The sequence below is a fragment of the Chiloscyllium plagiosum genome, unplaced genomic scaffold (assembly GCF_037043375.1).
Source record: "Chiloscyllium plagiosum isolate Xiang-an unplaced genomic scaffold, Cpla_swu_hap1 HiC_scaffold_13, whole genome shotgun sequence".
NCBI classification, from domain to species: domain Eukaryota; kingdom Metazoa; phylum Chordata; class Chondrichthyes; order Orectolobiformes; family Hemiscylliidae; genus Chiloscyllium; species Chiloscyllium plagiosum.
Window position 1 is genome coordinate 33,811,357 of NW_028270151.1, and position 16,140 is coordinate 33,827,496.

General features: G+C 41.3%; 1 protein-coding gene across 1 annotated transcript in view; it reads right to left on the reverse strand.

Annotated features, from left to right (window-relative positions):
• The window catches only part of LOC122556387 (uncharacterized), a 237,644-nt gene that overhangs the window by 17,892 nt on the left and 203,612 nt on the right, over nt 1-16,140 (reverse strand). The window contains exons 89-95 of the mRNA XM_087993952.1: nt 13,643-13,882; nt 13,255-13,398; nt 12,324-12,502; nt 5,317-5,476; nt 5,118-5,216; nt 1,946-2,062; nt 599-715 (exon numbers count right to left, since the gene is read on the reverse strand). Of these exons, the coding sequence (XP_087850078.1) occupies nt 599-715; nt 1,946-2,062; nt 5,118-5,216; nt 5,317-5,476; nt 12,324-12,502; nt 13,255-13,398; nt 13,643-13,882 (1,056 nt within the window). The remainder of the gene's footprint in view (nt 1-598; nt 716-1,945; nt 2,063-5,117; nt 5,217-5,316; nt 5,477-12,323; nt 12,503-13,254; nt 13,399-13,642; nt 13,883-16,140) is intronic.

Genomic DNA, 16,140 nt, shown 5'->3' on the forward strand with positions numbered 1-16,140 from the left:
CTGGCAGCTCTGACTGATTGGGCCATGGAACCGTGGTAGCTGTGAAATGTAATAGTTCAATCAGATCTTCTTCCTGTAATATTTCCTGGGTAACCATCCACGTAAAGAGTCAGATCCCTCCAAATCTCTGACTTTACCTCAGAATAGGACATCTTTTCAGTGGGTTCTGGAGATGGGGAAATTGCTCATTGGAAGTTTAAATTTCCGTGGGAATTTTGAATAGTCAGTGGGTTGAGACTTGTGAGGGCTCAAAGTGCACCTCTGTCGGGTGCACCCAGTCTCCAACCAGCTACAGATTAGAAGATCAAGGCCAGTGGCTGTGAATATTGACAGTTCCATATGCATTCCTTTTGCAGAGTCTCACTCACTGAGTATCTCTTCAGTCATTGGTAAACTACTTGTCACTCTGATTTATCTGCAGCATTGCCACAGGTGATAAACTAAATATTCATGAATTGATTTGCAATTTGCAGAAGAAAATCAAATAATATCTGCAATATATTTTAGATTGGCTAGTCCCACGGCCTGGTTTAAATTAAATCTGAGTATTTCATTTGAAAGAGCATATTACAGCAGATTGGACTGATTGCTATGTTACCTGTGAATCCTTCTTTACACGAGCAGCTAAAACTCCCTGCTGTGTTAGTGCAGTCAGCATTGGGTGAACATGGTGAACTGTCACATGGATTAATGATGCTGCAGGATGACCCGTTGCCTAGAATTGAAGGAGAAATAGAAGGTTGGAGTTTAGAAATGGAATGTTTACTGTTAATTTTCTTATGTTCTTTAAACATCATCATGGGCAGCTTTGTCCACAATTAGCATCATACCGTCAGTAGTTTATTGAAGAATCCAGCAATTTCAATGATTTCCAACACTTGGAAATAACAATAATTGATCATTTCCAAGTCAATGAAGATGGAACTTAAATTGATGATAAAACATCCACAAATTTAATTCTTCAGTTACATGTTAATAATCCTATTTGGCTAATTGTCCTGGGAATTAGACTGAACGAGAGTCTATGAGGCAACGTAGAGTTTTGTAGAATGCCATTAATGCAATATCCCTGAGGGATTTGTCAGTCTCTGCCAGCACCTGGAATTTTAGCGCAGTGATGTACTTTACCTTCTGTCATTGTATCTCTTTACATATATTTCCCCCTCTCTCACAACACGCAATCTCTCCTGGATTTTGTTATTTTTCTGAGTATCATGTAAGCCATAAACTGGTAAACCCTCTCCTCAATAATTACACAACAGGCATTGTGGAAATTCACAGTGAATGTTTGTTCAAATTTGATTAGTTTTTAACGGAGGTGATCAAGAGCAAGCTGTCAATCACAGACTGGCAGCTCTGACTGATTGGGCCATGGAACCGTGGTAGCTGTGAAATGTAATAGTTCAATCAGATCTTCTTCCTGTAATATTTCCTGGGTAACCATCCATGTAAAGAGTCAGATCCCTCCAAATCTCTGACTTTACCTCAGAATAGGACATCTTTTCAGTGGGTTCTGGAGATGGGGAAATTGCTCATTGGAAGTTTAAATTTCCGTGGGAATTTTGAATAGTCAGTGGGTTGAGACTTGTGAGGGCTCAAAGTGCACCTCTGTCGGGTGCACCCAGTCTCCAACCAGCTACAGATTAGAAGATCAAGGCCAGTGGCTGTGAATATTGACAGTTCCATATGCATTCCTTTTGCAGAGTCTCACTCACTGAGAATCTCTTCAGTCATTGGTAAACTACTTGTCACTCTGATTTATCTGCAGCATTGCCACAGGTGATAAACTAAATATTCATGAATTGATTTGCAATTTGCAGAAGAAAATCAAATAATATCTGCAATATATTTTAGATTGGTTAGTCCCAAGGCCTGGTTTAAATTACATCTGAGTTTTTCATTTGAAAGAGCATATTACAGCAGATTGGACTGATTGCTATGTTACCTGTGAATCCTTCTTTACACGTGCAGCTGAAATTCCCTGTTGTGTTAGTGCAGTCAGCATTGGGTGAACATGGTGAACTGTCACATGGATTAATGATGCTGCAGGATGACCCGTTGCCTAGAATTGAAGTAGAAATAGAAGTTTGGAGTTTAGAAATGGAATGTTTACCGTTAATTTTCTTATGTTCTTTAAACATCATTGTGGGCAGCTTTGTCCACAATTAGCATGACTGAAGCCAAACCCAAATCCATGAATTCCATCCACACTTCTTGTTGCTGCAGAAAGCCTACTAACGTCAAAAAGCTTTCCACCCTGATAATATTCTCTTCCAACCTCTTCTATCAGACAGAAGGTACAGAAGCTTGAACACATGCACCAACAAGGATGACGAACAGCCTCTTCCCTGATGTTATTAGACTGCTAAACGAACATCTTGAATTTCAAATGTAATATTGACCTTGCTTTTGTGCACCTCTTGTGCAACCGTAACCTTGTATGCCTTGCTCTCTCTGAGCAATCTATGATCTGTATGTCCTTGTTTGCTATGACCTATCTGCACTGCTCACAGAACAAAACTTTTCACTATACTTAGATACATGACAACAATAAAGTAAATCAAATTTTCTTTGATATCACATATGCCATAAACTGACAGGACCCTCTTCTCTAAAATTACACTCCAGATATTGTGGAAATTTGCAGTGAATGTTTGTATCAATTTGGCTGCTATTTAATGGATGTCATCAAGAGCAAACAATCAATCAGAGGCTGACAGCTGTGATGGCTCCGGCCGTGGAGCTGTGGTGGCTGCTGATGGTTTGATGGAACAGGACTCTCACAGGCCACTCCTTCTCAATGTTCGGTCCCTCGATCAGGCACTAAGTGGCTTACAAAAAGTAATCCAATCCATTATCACTGGAAGCCAAAATTAAGCTGCAAGATTTTTTATTTGACACTCTGAAATGGCAACAGGCTTGTTTGCTGCAAGATTAATTGGCCACTTAAAGTTCTGAATGTGAATGGGTGTATTTTCAGTTAGGAGTCCATGAGTGGTCTTGCATCTGGTTGTAATACTGACAGAGGTGAGTAGGTCGTGTGGTGTCCATTGCCACTCTCCCACATGACTAAATGACCCCCCCTAGCAAGGTGAGATTGGGTAATGCATTAGGTTTCCCTCTATTGTGTCACTGAGGTAGTTATTAATTAGTTTGTTTTGTGAAGAATGATAGAGACACGTTCAGGTCTGTATTCAATGGATAGATTTAATTTTGCTATTGTTAATGATGTCATTTTGAAAATGTTTTGCATTCTATAAAATTTAAATTTTGCATTTGGAAACACTAATAAAAAACCTTTGATCGAGTCATAAAGATATACAGCACAGAGACAGAGCCTTCGGTCCAGCTCGTCCATGCCGACCAGATATCCCAACCTTATCTAGTCCCATTTGCCAGCACTTGGTCCATATCCCTCAAAGCTGTTCCTATTCATATACCCATCCAAATGCCTCTTAAATGTTGCAATTGTACCAGCCGCCGCCACTTCCTCTGGCAGCTCATTCCATACACGTACCACCCTCTGCGTGAAAGACTTGCCACTTAGGTCCCTTTTATATCTTTCCTCTCTCACCCTAAACCTATGCCGTCTAGTTTTGCACTCCCCCATCCAAGGGAAAAGACTTTGTCTCTTTATCCTATCCATGTGCCTCTTGATTTTATAAACCTCTATGAGGTCACCCGTCAGCCTTCGAAGCTCCAGGGAAAACAGCCCCACCCAATCAGCCTCTCCCTATAGCTCAAATCCTCCAACCTTGGCAACATCCTTGTAAATCTTTTCTGAACCCTTTTAAATTTCACAATATCCTTCCGATAGGAAGGAGACCAGAACTGAATGCAATATTCCAAGAGTGGCCTAACCAACGTCCTATACAGCCGCAACATGACCTCCCAACTGCTGTACTCGATGCTCTGACCAACAAAGGAAAGCATACCAAACGCCTTCTTCACTATCCTATCTGCCTGCGACTCTACATTCAATGAGCTATAAACCTGCAATCCAAGGTCGAGCGCAGCAGGTCAGGCAGTATCCAGGGAACAGGAGAATCGATGTTTCGGGCATAAGCCCTTCTTCAGGAAGGGCTTATGCCCGAAACGTCGATTCTCCTGTTCCCTGGATGCTGCCTGACCTGCTGCGCTTTTCCAGCAACACATTTTCAGCTCTGATCTCCAGCATCTGCAGACCTCACTTTCTCCTGCAATCCAAGGTCCCTTTGTTCAGCAACACTCCCTTGGACCTTGCCATGAAGTGTGTAATTCCTGCTAAGAATTGCTTTCCCAAAATGCAGCACCTCACATTTATCTAAATTAAACTCCATCTGCCACACCTTAGCCCATTGACCCAACTGATCAAGATCCTATTGTAATCTGAGGTAATCTTTTTCGCTGTCCGCTATACCTCCAATTGTGGTGTCATCTGCAAACTTACTAATTATATCTCCTATGTTCACATTCAAATCATTTATATAAATGACGAAAAGTAGTGGACCCAGCACCAATCCTTATGGCACTCCACTGGTCACAGGCCTCCAGTCTGAAAAACAACCCTCCACCACTCTCTGTCTTCTCCCTTCGAGCCAGTTCTGTATCCAAATAGCTAGTTCTCCCTATATTCCATGTGATCTAACCTTGCTCACCAGTATCCCATGGGGAACCTTGTTGAACAACTTACTGAAGTCTATATAAATCACGTCCACTGCCCTCCTCAATCCTCTTTGTTACTTCTTCAAAAAACTCAATCAAGTTGATGGGTGTCTTTAAGAATTAGCTTTTCCTTGAGTTATTTTACTTCTAATGAAATGCTGGAAGAATAGATTTGCAAATTATTTATTCGCCTGGACAAAATAAGCTTTTAAATGGAGTCATCCAATCAGTTAATTGGAGATACTCGGGGAAAATTTGACTTTGATTGGAATAGCAAATTGTTTCATGAAAAAGAAAGACCTTGAAAGACATATGATTTAATGTGTTTTCTTCATATTTTGCCAAGAAATTTGTGACTTAAAAAATAGCAGAGCTGAAAACTTGATGAATTTACTAAGATTTGTTTAAGGAATCTAAGTAATTGTACAAAAATCCGATTATGTCATTACACTGTATAATTTGGTTTCCCATACCTGAAAATCCTGAGTTGCAGACACAGTTATAACTTTGCACGATATTGGTGCATGTTGCATTTGGAGAACAGGAGTTTTCACTCGTACACTCATCTATGTCTGTTAGGAAATATGCAGGAAGTTACCTGAGATATATATATATATAGATATACACATTTTGCATAACCTTTGTGAAATATGACCTTTAGAAGTGTGTTACCAGTGCAACGTATGCCATTTCCTGTCAATCCCCTGGGACAGGACTCACAACCGGAAGAGGAACAGTTTCCCCCTGAGAAACAGCTAACTGTCTGACACACGTCAATTTCATTTTCACAGTTGGTACCAGTAAAGTTAGTGGTACAGTTACAAGCAGCTTTCTGTAGAAAAGCAATGGACAATACTTTTGGTTAGTGATGAATGTTCTTCATGAGGAAATGGAGGGTTAAACAGTTTAAAATTATATTAAGCAAAGATTTATGAGAAAGCACAACTTCTTTCATTATGTTGCGTTATTGTACTAAATGGAGCAATTCAGAACAGAAATGGTATAGGAACAAAGGAAGAACAGAAGTAAGCAACTTAATCCCTTTAGCTGAAAATGTGTTGCTGGAAAAGCACAGCAGGTCAGGCAGCATCCAAGGAGCAGGAGAATCGGCGTTTCAGGCGTGAGCCCTTCTTCAGGAATGAGGAGAGTGTGCCAAGCAGGCTAAGATAAAAGGTAGGGAGGAGGGACTTGGGGGAGGGGCGTTGGAAATGCGATAGGTGGAAGGAGGTTAAGATGAAGGTGATAGGCCGGAGTGGGGGTGGGGGCGGAGAGGTCAGGAAGAAGATTGCAGGTTAGGAAGGCGGTGCTGAGTTCGAGGGATTTGACTGAGACAAGGTGGGGGGAGGGGAAATGAGGAAACTGGAGAAATCCGAGTTCATCCCTTGTGGTTGGAGGGTTCCTAGGCGGAAGATGAGGCGCTCTTCCTCCAACCGTCGTGTTGCTATGGTCTGGCGATGGAGGAGACCAAGGACCTGCATGTCCTTGGTGGAGTGGGAGGGGGAGTTGAAGTATTGAGCCACGGGGTGGTTGGGTTGGTTGGTCCGGGTGTCCCAGAGGTGTTCTGTGAAACGTTCCGCAAGTAGGCGGCCTGTCTCCCCAATGTAGAGGAGGCCACATCGGGTGCAGCGGATGCAGTAAATGGTGTGTGTGGAGGTGCAGGTGAATTTGTGGTGGATATGAAAGGATCCCTTGGGGCCTTGGAGGGAAGTAAGGGGGGAGGTGTGGGTGCAAGTTTTGCATTTCTTGCAGTTGCAGGGGAAGGTGCCGGGAGTGGAGGTTGGGTTGGTGGGGAGTGTGGACCTGACGAGGGAGTCACGGAGGGAGTGGTCTTTTCGGAACACTGATAGGGGAGGGGAGGGAAATATATCCCTGGTGGTGGGGTCCGTTTGGAGGTGGCGGAAACTATGACGGATGATACCATGTATATGGAGGTTTGTCGGGTGGTAGGTGAGGACCAGTGGGGTTCGGTCCTGGTGGTGATTGGAGGGCAGGCCTCAAGGGCGGAGGAGCGGGAAATGGAGGAGATGCGGTGGAGGGCATCGTTGATCACGTCTGGGGGGAAATTGCGGTCTTTGAAGAAGGAGGCCATCTGGGTTGTACGGTATTGGAACTGGTCCTCCTGGGAGCAGATGTGGTGGAGACGAAGGAATTGGGAATATGGGATGGCATTTTTACAGGGGGCAGGGTGGGAGGAGGTGTAGTCTAGGTAGCTGTGGGAGTCGGTCAGTTTATAGTAAATGTCCGTGTTGATTCGGTCATCTGAGATAGAAATGGAAAGGTCTAGGAAGGGGAGGGAGGAGTCTGAGTCGGTCCAGGTGAATTTGAGGTCGGGGTGGAAGGTGTTGGTAAAGTGGATGAACTGTTCAACCTCCTCGTGGGAGCACGAGGCACCGCCGATATAGTCATCGATGTTGCGGAGGAAAAGGTGGGGGGCTGTTTCTCCAGTTTCCTCATTTCCCCTCCCCCCACCTTGTCTCAGTCAAATCCCTCGAACTCAGCACCGCCTTCCTAACCTTCTTCCTGACCTCTCCGCCCCCACCCCCACTCCAGCCTATCACCCTCACCTTGACCTCCTTCCACCAATCGCATTTTCAACGCCCCTCCCCCAAGTCCCTCCTCCCTACCTTTTATCTTAGCCTGCTGGACACACTTTCCTCATTCCTGAAGAAGAGCTCACGCCTGAAACGTCGATTCTCCTGCTCCTTGGATGCTGCCTGACCTGCTGCGCTTTTCCAGCAACACATTTTCAGCTCTGATCTCCAGCATCTGCAGCCCTCACTTTCCCCTTTAGCCCTTTAATCCCTTTAGCCTGTTTTGTCATCATTCAGAGATGATGGAAGATCTGTAGCATAGTTCCATATATCCATGTCTGTCCATATCTCACAATATCTTTGGTTGACAAAATTCTTCTCAGTTTTAAAACTAACAATTGCGTATGACTGACCATCTGTTGAAGGTAGATCTGAATTCTATGATAATTTTCATGAATAGATATTTCCTAATTTCAGCCCGTATGGTATGGCTCTAAGGTTTTGAATATTCCTCTTTGTCTCAATCAAATTAGTTTCTCTAAACTTAAGTTAGTTTTCCCCCAATACCTTAATATCAAAATGCCACTTCAGAGAATTCCAGAGAATATAATCCCTTGTTTAATCTCTCACTGAGACTTAATCCTGAAAGTCCAGGACAGTAGACAGTCTGTCCATTGTGGCAAAAAATGGTGAAAGTGGCCTGAAATTATAGGTCCTGCCCTGAACATGGCACTCTACATTTTCTGAGGAGATAGAATGGAGTTAGTTGAGGATTCACCATATGAGGCAGCTGGCCATAAATATCTTCAGCTGCCTCTATTCCTGACTGATGTAATTGAGGTATGTGTCTGGATTGTGTAGGTTAAACCATACATGAACACATCTGAACCTTTGATTTAATTTGGATGGCCTTTTGCAAATGTAGGATACTCCTTTGCAGCTGATACTTGGACATCTTTGAGGAAGATAAATCACATTTTTGGAGAGGTCAGAAACTCTTTTGAGAGAAGTCGGTGCCCTTTGGAATTGTTAAAAGTAGTTAGGCTTGTGTGATAAAAGTATAGAAACTCAATGCAATTTTTAATGCCAAAGTACTATCAAAGTTCTCAAAGAACTGTCAAAGTTGTTAAGTGGATGTATCAAGACTCTCAAAGGAAAATAACAGCTTTTTAAAAATGAAAAAAATGTCTGGAGTGCTTAAAAATGGTTGTCTTCTATATCATGCTGCCTATTAATACTTTCCAATACCAAGCTAATGCTACCTGCCTTATTTCACAAAGTACCATTATCACGGTTTTCCATTTTGCAGTTTGGTTGACAGCGACATACTATGGACAGTTGATGTGGCAGGATAATTTCAAGTTCTTGTTGCAATTGCAAAGAAATATTTGTTTTCATGGTTTTCCTGAGTGAATGAATTTAAATGTAGTATTTTATTTCATGAATGATTTTTTTTATCAACATAGTAAATAGACTTAAATGAAACTAAATACCTTAAATACAAGGTAAAAAGGATAAAGGGTGGTGGGTGGGGTCACGGATTAGTATCAGTTGACACTGTTGGCAGAGAGTCAAGGTGGGTATGGGACTCAGGTTAATATGGGGGCAGGAGCTCTGGGGATATTGTAGAGGACCATAGGTGTGGATGTTGTGGGGGAAGGGATGGGGTGGATACAGGGGAAGAAGGTGGTACAGCTGGTATGGAAGGTTGTTGGGACATTGGGAGTCATGCATGGAGAGTGCAGGGTGGTGAGGGATAAGGAATGTTTTATGTATTAATCTTTATTTTATAAAATTTGGATACAGTGCTAGATTCCTCATTGAGCCTGGCTGCATATTCTACATTCAGACTTAATATCCTCCTCTGGTCTTACAAGGCTGCCCACCATATCTTTCCATCCAGCTTGACTATATATAAAATGTCGGGAAATAGATGGTGACATGTTGAAAACTATCCATGTTATAGAGGAGGAAGTGCTGGATGTCTTGAAATGCACACAAGTGGATGAATCCCCTGATCAGGTGTACCCGAGAACTCTGTGGGAAGCTAGGGAAGTGATTGCTGGCCTCTTGCTGAGATATTTGTATCATCGATCATCACAAATGAGGTGCCAGAAGACTGGAGGTTGGCTAACGTGGTGCCACTGTTTAAGAAGGGTGGTAAGGACAAGCTAGGCAACTAGAGACCAGAGAGCCTGACGGCGGTGGTGGGCAAGTTGTTGGAGGGAATCCTGAGGGACAGGATGTACATGTATTTGGAAAGGCAAGGACTGATTTGGGATAGTCAACATGGCTTTTGCGTGGGAAATCATGTCTCACAAACTTGACTGAATTTTTTGAAGAAGTAACAAAGAGGATTGATGAGGGTAGAGTGGTAGACGTGATCTATATGGACTTCATCAAAGTGTTCGACAAGGTTCTCCATGGGAGACTAAGTAGCAAGGTTAAGTCTCACGGAATATAGGGAGAACTAGCCATTTGGATACAGAACTGGCTCAAAGGTAGAAGACACAGGGTGGCGATGGAGGGTTGTTTTTCAGACTGAGGCCTATGACCAGTGGAGTGCCACAAGGGTCGGTACTGAGTCCACGACTTTTCATCAGTTATATAAATGATTTGGATGTGAGCATCATAGGTACAGTTTGTAAGTTTGCAGATGACACAAAAATTGGAGGTGTAGTGGACAATGAAGAAGGTTACCTCAGATTACAACAGGATCTGGATAGATGGGCCAAGGGGCTGAGAAGTAGTTGATGGAGTTTAATTCAGATAAATGCGTGGTGCTGTATTTTGGGAAAACAAATCTTTGCAGGACTTATACACTTCATGGTAAGATCCTAGGGAGTGTTGCTGAACAAAGAGACCTAGGAGTGCAGGTTCATAGCTCCTTGAAAGTGGAGTCGCAGGTAGATAGGATAGTGAAGAAGGCGTTTGGTATACTTTCTTTTATTGGTCAGAGTATTGAATACAGGAGTTGGGAGGTCATGTTCCGGCTTTACAGGGCACTGGTTAGGCCACTGTTGGAATATTGCGTGTAACTCTGGTCTCAGTCCTATCGGAAAGACATTGTGAAACTTGAAAGGGTTCAGAAAAGATTTATAAGGATGTTGCCAGGGTTGGAAGATTTGAGCTATTAGGGAGAGGCTGAACTGGCTGAGGCTGTTTTCCCTGGAGCGTCGGAGGCTGAGGGATGACCTTATAGAGGTTTGCAAAATCATGAGGGGCACGGATAGGATAAATAGACAAAGTCTTTTCCCTGGAGTAGGGGAGTCCAGACTAGAGGGCATAGCTTTAGGGTGAGAGGTGAAAGATATAAAAGAGACATAAGGGACAACTTTCTCATGCAGAGGGTGTATGGAATGAGCTGCCAGAGGAAATTGTGGAGGCTGGTACAACTGCAACATTTAAAAGGCATTTGGATAGGTATATGAACAGGAAGGGTTCGGAGGGATATGGGCCGGGTGTTGGCAGGTGAGACTAAATTGGGTTGGGATATCTGATTGACATAGATGGGTTGAACCGAAGGGTCTGTTTCCATGCTGTATATCCCTAAGATCTATGACTCTATGACTATTCCCCAACTCAGGCTACTTTTGAAGATTGGATTCTTGTAGTCAGGAATACCATGTCTCTCTGGATCCAATCCATGATCATTCACTGGCTCCAAAAGTAAATTAGATGACATTTGGATAAAATACACCTACAGGACCATTTGATGACCATAAAATCTAATCCATAGAATAGTTGATAACACAGAAGGAACCCTTTTGAAGCATGGATTACATGCTAGCTCTCTTCAGAGTAATCCAATCAATCCCACACCTTCTCTTGATTCCTCTGGATCTGCATGCTAGATTCTTCTGGATCTCCAAGTGCCCACATTATTTCCTTTTGAAACCAGTGATTGCTTCCACTCCACCACCCTCATAGTCCCAGGTACAGGCAAAGTGCCTAATGCCTCTTTTACCTCATGTAAGACGGGAGGTGAATTGGTGGCAGGTGAGACGGCACTGGAACCTCCATGGGCTACACTTCACAAACCATATTTAAATAAGCAGTGGGTAGGATGGGGTTGGGGAGTGGTTATAAGTACAGTCCCACAAAGCAGTTCATGCATGCATGCAGAAGCATTCTGGGCAGTAGCAAAAACATTCACACCATTCAAGTGCAAAGCAATAGTCACCTCCAACAAGAGAGAGTCTCAACACTTTCTATTGACATTCAATGGCTTTACTATTGCTAAACTCACCACCAAGTTCTTGGGGTGGTCACTCTTGACCAGCAGCTTAAGTGGATCAACCACTCTATTTCTGTGGTTAAAGCAGCAAGTTAGAGTTTGGTATTCTACAGCAAGTAATTCACCTCCTGACTCCTCTAACTCTTTCCACAATCTACAAGGCATAAATGAATACTTCGCATTTAGATTAGATTAGATCACTTACAGTGTGGAAACAGGCCCTTCGGCCCAACAAGTCCACACTGACCCACAACCCACCCAGACCCATTTCCCTCTTCACCTAACAGTACGGGCAACTTAGCATGGCCAATTCACCTAACCTGCACATTTTTGGACTGTGGGAGGAAACCGGAGCACCCAGACACAGGGAAAATGTGCAAACTCCACACAGTCAGTCGCCTGAGGTGAGAATTGAACCTGGGTCTCTGGCGCTGTGAGGCAGCAGTGCTAACCATTGTGCCACCATGCCACCCCTGCTTTCATGCCTATCCCTCCAGCACTGAATAAGTGAGCCAGCTTTGTACAATCAATTTGAAATTATTACTCTTTGCAATACTTTTCACATTTGAGAATATAAAAAATTAACAAGCAATAACAGGATACTGATTTGCTAAGAGCCAATTTCTCACCGATGGTGTAATTTCACTCTCAGAATAACTAGATAGAGATTGAAGGATATAGAAAGGTAGGAATACATGAAAAAGAAAGGGAAGTAATATATTTTCTCATATAGGTTCTTTTATCTGGCATTGAGGTGAATTGGCTGCTCCAGGACTTACCTGCAAATATTTGGGGTTAATCAGTTTAATTACATTTCATTTTCTAACATTAGTATTGTAAATTAACTTGACGGTACCAAAATTGTTGATAGGCCAATCATAATTAAAACTTTTTTTCATTTAAACACTCACATAGACTGAGGAACCATTGATTTGAGTGATTTCATTGTTAATGCATTCTCCATTCGCACTGCAGTTGCATAACACCAACCGGGGTCTAAGAACTGAGGACAGATTATTGGACCCGACTGCTTCAACTTCTAATGATATTCCAGTTGTGGTCTTTGGATGCCACATCAAAGTTCCATTCTCTGTGGAGTTTTAAAGTAAAATAACTTAAAAAGTATTGTGTAACTAATAGAATAAATTATTTAAATTAATCCTGCCCTGCTCCTCACATTTTATAAATTCAACAAAGTGACTAAATGACTAAAATTGTACTGAAAGTTTAAATGAATGAGGCAATCAAGTAAGGCTGATTAACTTTTAAATCTTCATTAATTATTGTCCTTAATTAATCTTAAATTATGCCTTAACAAATTTAATAGTCATTTGTAGAATCTTAAAGTAATAAAACCTCAGCTTTATAATTTGTTTTCCCTTTAACAGTCATATTTACTCCATGCTAAACTTTTACCATTCAAAGCAGAATACTGTATTTTTAACCATGCCAGTTATTACCCTCAGTTTATAATCTACCATAGACCTATTAAATGTACACTTGAGCTAAATTTTAGCTGATGATGGTGTACTAACACTTGCAAAAATTTGTTACAAGGATATTAATTGTTGTCGAAGAGGAGCAGTTCCTTGTGCATCAGTGTGAACATTTGAACTGTGCAGTTACTGTACTCTGTACAAACAGTATAATGTCAAATCATTCGTCATTTTATACAATCAACTCATCTTTACTGATAATGGGCGATTAAAATGACTCAGGCTTAATTGATCTAGAGATGATGAATGTAAAGTATATTCAAAGCTGGGCTTGAAACTGAACAATTAGATTGTTCTTATAAGACGCAATGCTTTGAAATGAACATCTTGCTGGGCTAAGCATTACCTGTTACATTCAATTCCTGGGATATGAAAGGAATGAATACAGCATTATTTCCCTCTTGGTCTGTTGCTTGATAGTAAGAAATATTTTGCTGAAACAGTTGTGCATAAATCACTTCTGGCCCTGTGATGGCTGGTGGATATGAATCTAAAGTGGTGTGAAAAAATAAAATAAATGAATATACAGACATGAAATGCTTATGAGCAAAACACCAATGATATCAATTAAGTATAACTCAAACGATTTTAGGCCAACTAGCTACTTTCAAGATATACAAGGCTTCTTCAGGACAGTTACAAACAAATGTAAATAGAGAGATTTTCTTTATCTACCTCAAACAAATAAATAACAAACAATGGTTCTTTAATTTTGGAAAGTCATAACTGCTTACTCAGCATTTCATTGACTTCCATAAATTCCGTGTTTTTGTTTGCCGTTACCAATCCAATTTCTTTCCGTCCTGTACTTATTGCATCAAAAATACACTGAGTGTTATTTTTACATTCAGTGGCCAACAAATTGAACAAGGTCTCATTCTGTTGCTGGAGATCTCCCAGAAAGTGAGGTGTAAATGAATTGTTTGGAACACTTCTCCCAATTGTGAAAATGGAACTCTCCAAGGGTACTTCCCCTGTTGACCAAGATAAAAAAATAATCAGTTTGATGGATATTACATATTGCTCATACAAACTAATGAAAAGAACTGTGTCTCTTTGCTCCATGCAAATATTCAACATGATATAAGAATTCTACTTGTGTAACATTAAAGGTAAAAAGTAAATTCCCATAGTCCTGTGCTCTCACATACAGAGACGATTAGTGATGGGTTTAACCTGAGGGTCACAATACCAGAGGCAAGGTTGAGAAGGAAGGAGGTTTTTGGCAATTTCAACAACTGTGGGAAGTAAATCTATCTGTTGGTATCACTCTGTATCAAAAACCAGCCATTCAGCCAATTAGCTACACAACCTAAGTCATATCATGTTTGCTAACCTTTTCTTTCTTCCTTCATGCCTTTCAAGTCACATACTACTACATATGTTAACAAGCAAAGAATGTTGCTGCCGCATGGTTTTGCTTTAACACCTTTGCTCTTCTGAGCATGCACCACAGATTACAGTCACTAAACAATAAGACCAAAAGATGTAGGAACTGAAGGTGGTCACTCCACCAACCAAGTCTGCTCTGCCATTGAATGAGATAATTTCTGATCTGATAATCCTCAACTCTGTTTTCCTGACTCCCCCTCCCGAACCTACTCACCCTCTCCTCATAAGACAGCCTGCATACCTGGAATCAGCTCAGTGAACCTTCTCTGGACTGCCTCTAATGCCAGTGAATATTTCCTGAGATGGGCCTAAAACTGTACACAATATTCCAGCTATAGTCTTGAAGATTTTCATGAAACCTCCCCACTTCTTTACTTCTTTCCCTTTGAAATAAAGGCCAACATTCCATTTTCCCTCCCCATTACTTCCTGAATTTGGATGCTATTCTTTTGTGATTTATGAATGAGGACTCCAAAATCTCTGCTTCATAGCTTTCTGCAGTATATCTCCAGTTTGGTAATATTCAATTGCTCTATTCTTCCTGCAAAAGTGTAAAATTTCACATTTCCTATATTATGCTAAGTTTTTGCCCATTCACTCAACCTATTTATGTCCTCGGCAGAATCTGTGTGTCATCTTGACCAATTGCCTTTGCACCTAGTTATCATCCATAAACTCAGCTGTAGTACATTCACATGCCTCATCCAAGTTATTGATATATATCTATGAATATGATATATTTATATATAATACATAGTAAATAATTGTGGCCTGAGTGCTAATCCCTGAGGCAAATCACTAGTTACAGGGTGTCCTCCTGAAAATGTCCTTTCCCTTATTCCAACTCAGTCTCCTATTAGTTAGCTAATCATCTGTCCAAACTGATATATCATCTCCCAAATTATGGTCTCTTAACTTATAAGTAGCCTAATGTGTGCTGCCTCATCAATCACTTACAGAAAATCCAAATACGTGCACTACTTTCCCTTCATCTGCCCTGCTTGTTACTTCTTCAAAGAATTCTAATAAATTTGTCAGGCTTGATTTCCCCTTCATGAAGCCTTGCTGACGTTGCTGGATTTTATTAAGTATTCCTAAATATTTTGCTATTCCATTCTTTATGACCAATAGTAACATTTTCTCAATACAGACATTAAACAAATTAGCCATAATGTTTCTTGTCTCCTTCCCTTTTTATGCAAAAGGCTTCACATTAGCAGTCACTCTTCTTCAGAACTGCAAAAGTCATAATGGATTTGAAACATGAACTCCTACTAACTGTCCACAAATACTACCAGACCCGCTGAGTTTCTTTGGCAAAGTCTATTGTTATCACAGATCTCCAGCATTGCTTTTATTCAATTAATCATGATACTTCTGTGAATTCTGATAAAAGGTTCAACCATCTTACGGATACCACTAAATATTTCAACATTGGATAGCATGAACTTTTCATAGTCCAGAATTTGTGGAACGTGTATGGTAAGGGTCACTACATTCTACAAGGGAAATATATTTGACAAACTCCCAAACAACTCTATAAGCTCCAAAATATTATGTTTTCTCATTACAATTACAAGGTGTCACTATCTGATACGGTAATGAACTACCACTCAGATAAGAATATCATTTATAGGGGATCATCTTGAGTTGTTGGATACATAACTGACACAGTCAACCCTGACCAATTTCATCCAATCCACCCAGCCAGGTTGTAGCGTTATCAAGTTTAATCAGAGTGACCTACCACTCTCCCAACTAGGATTAGCTATTTGGCACCCATGGGTGACTGAATGTGCATTTTTGGTCAGTACAAGACAGCTACTTACCTGTTTAATAA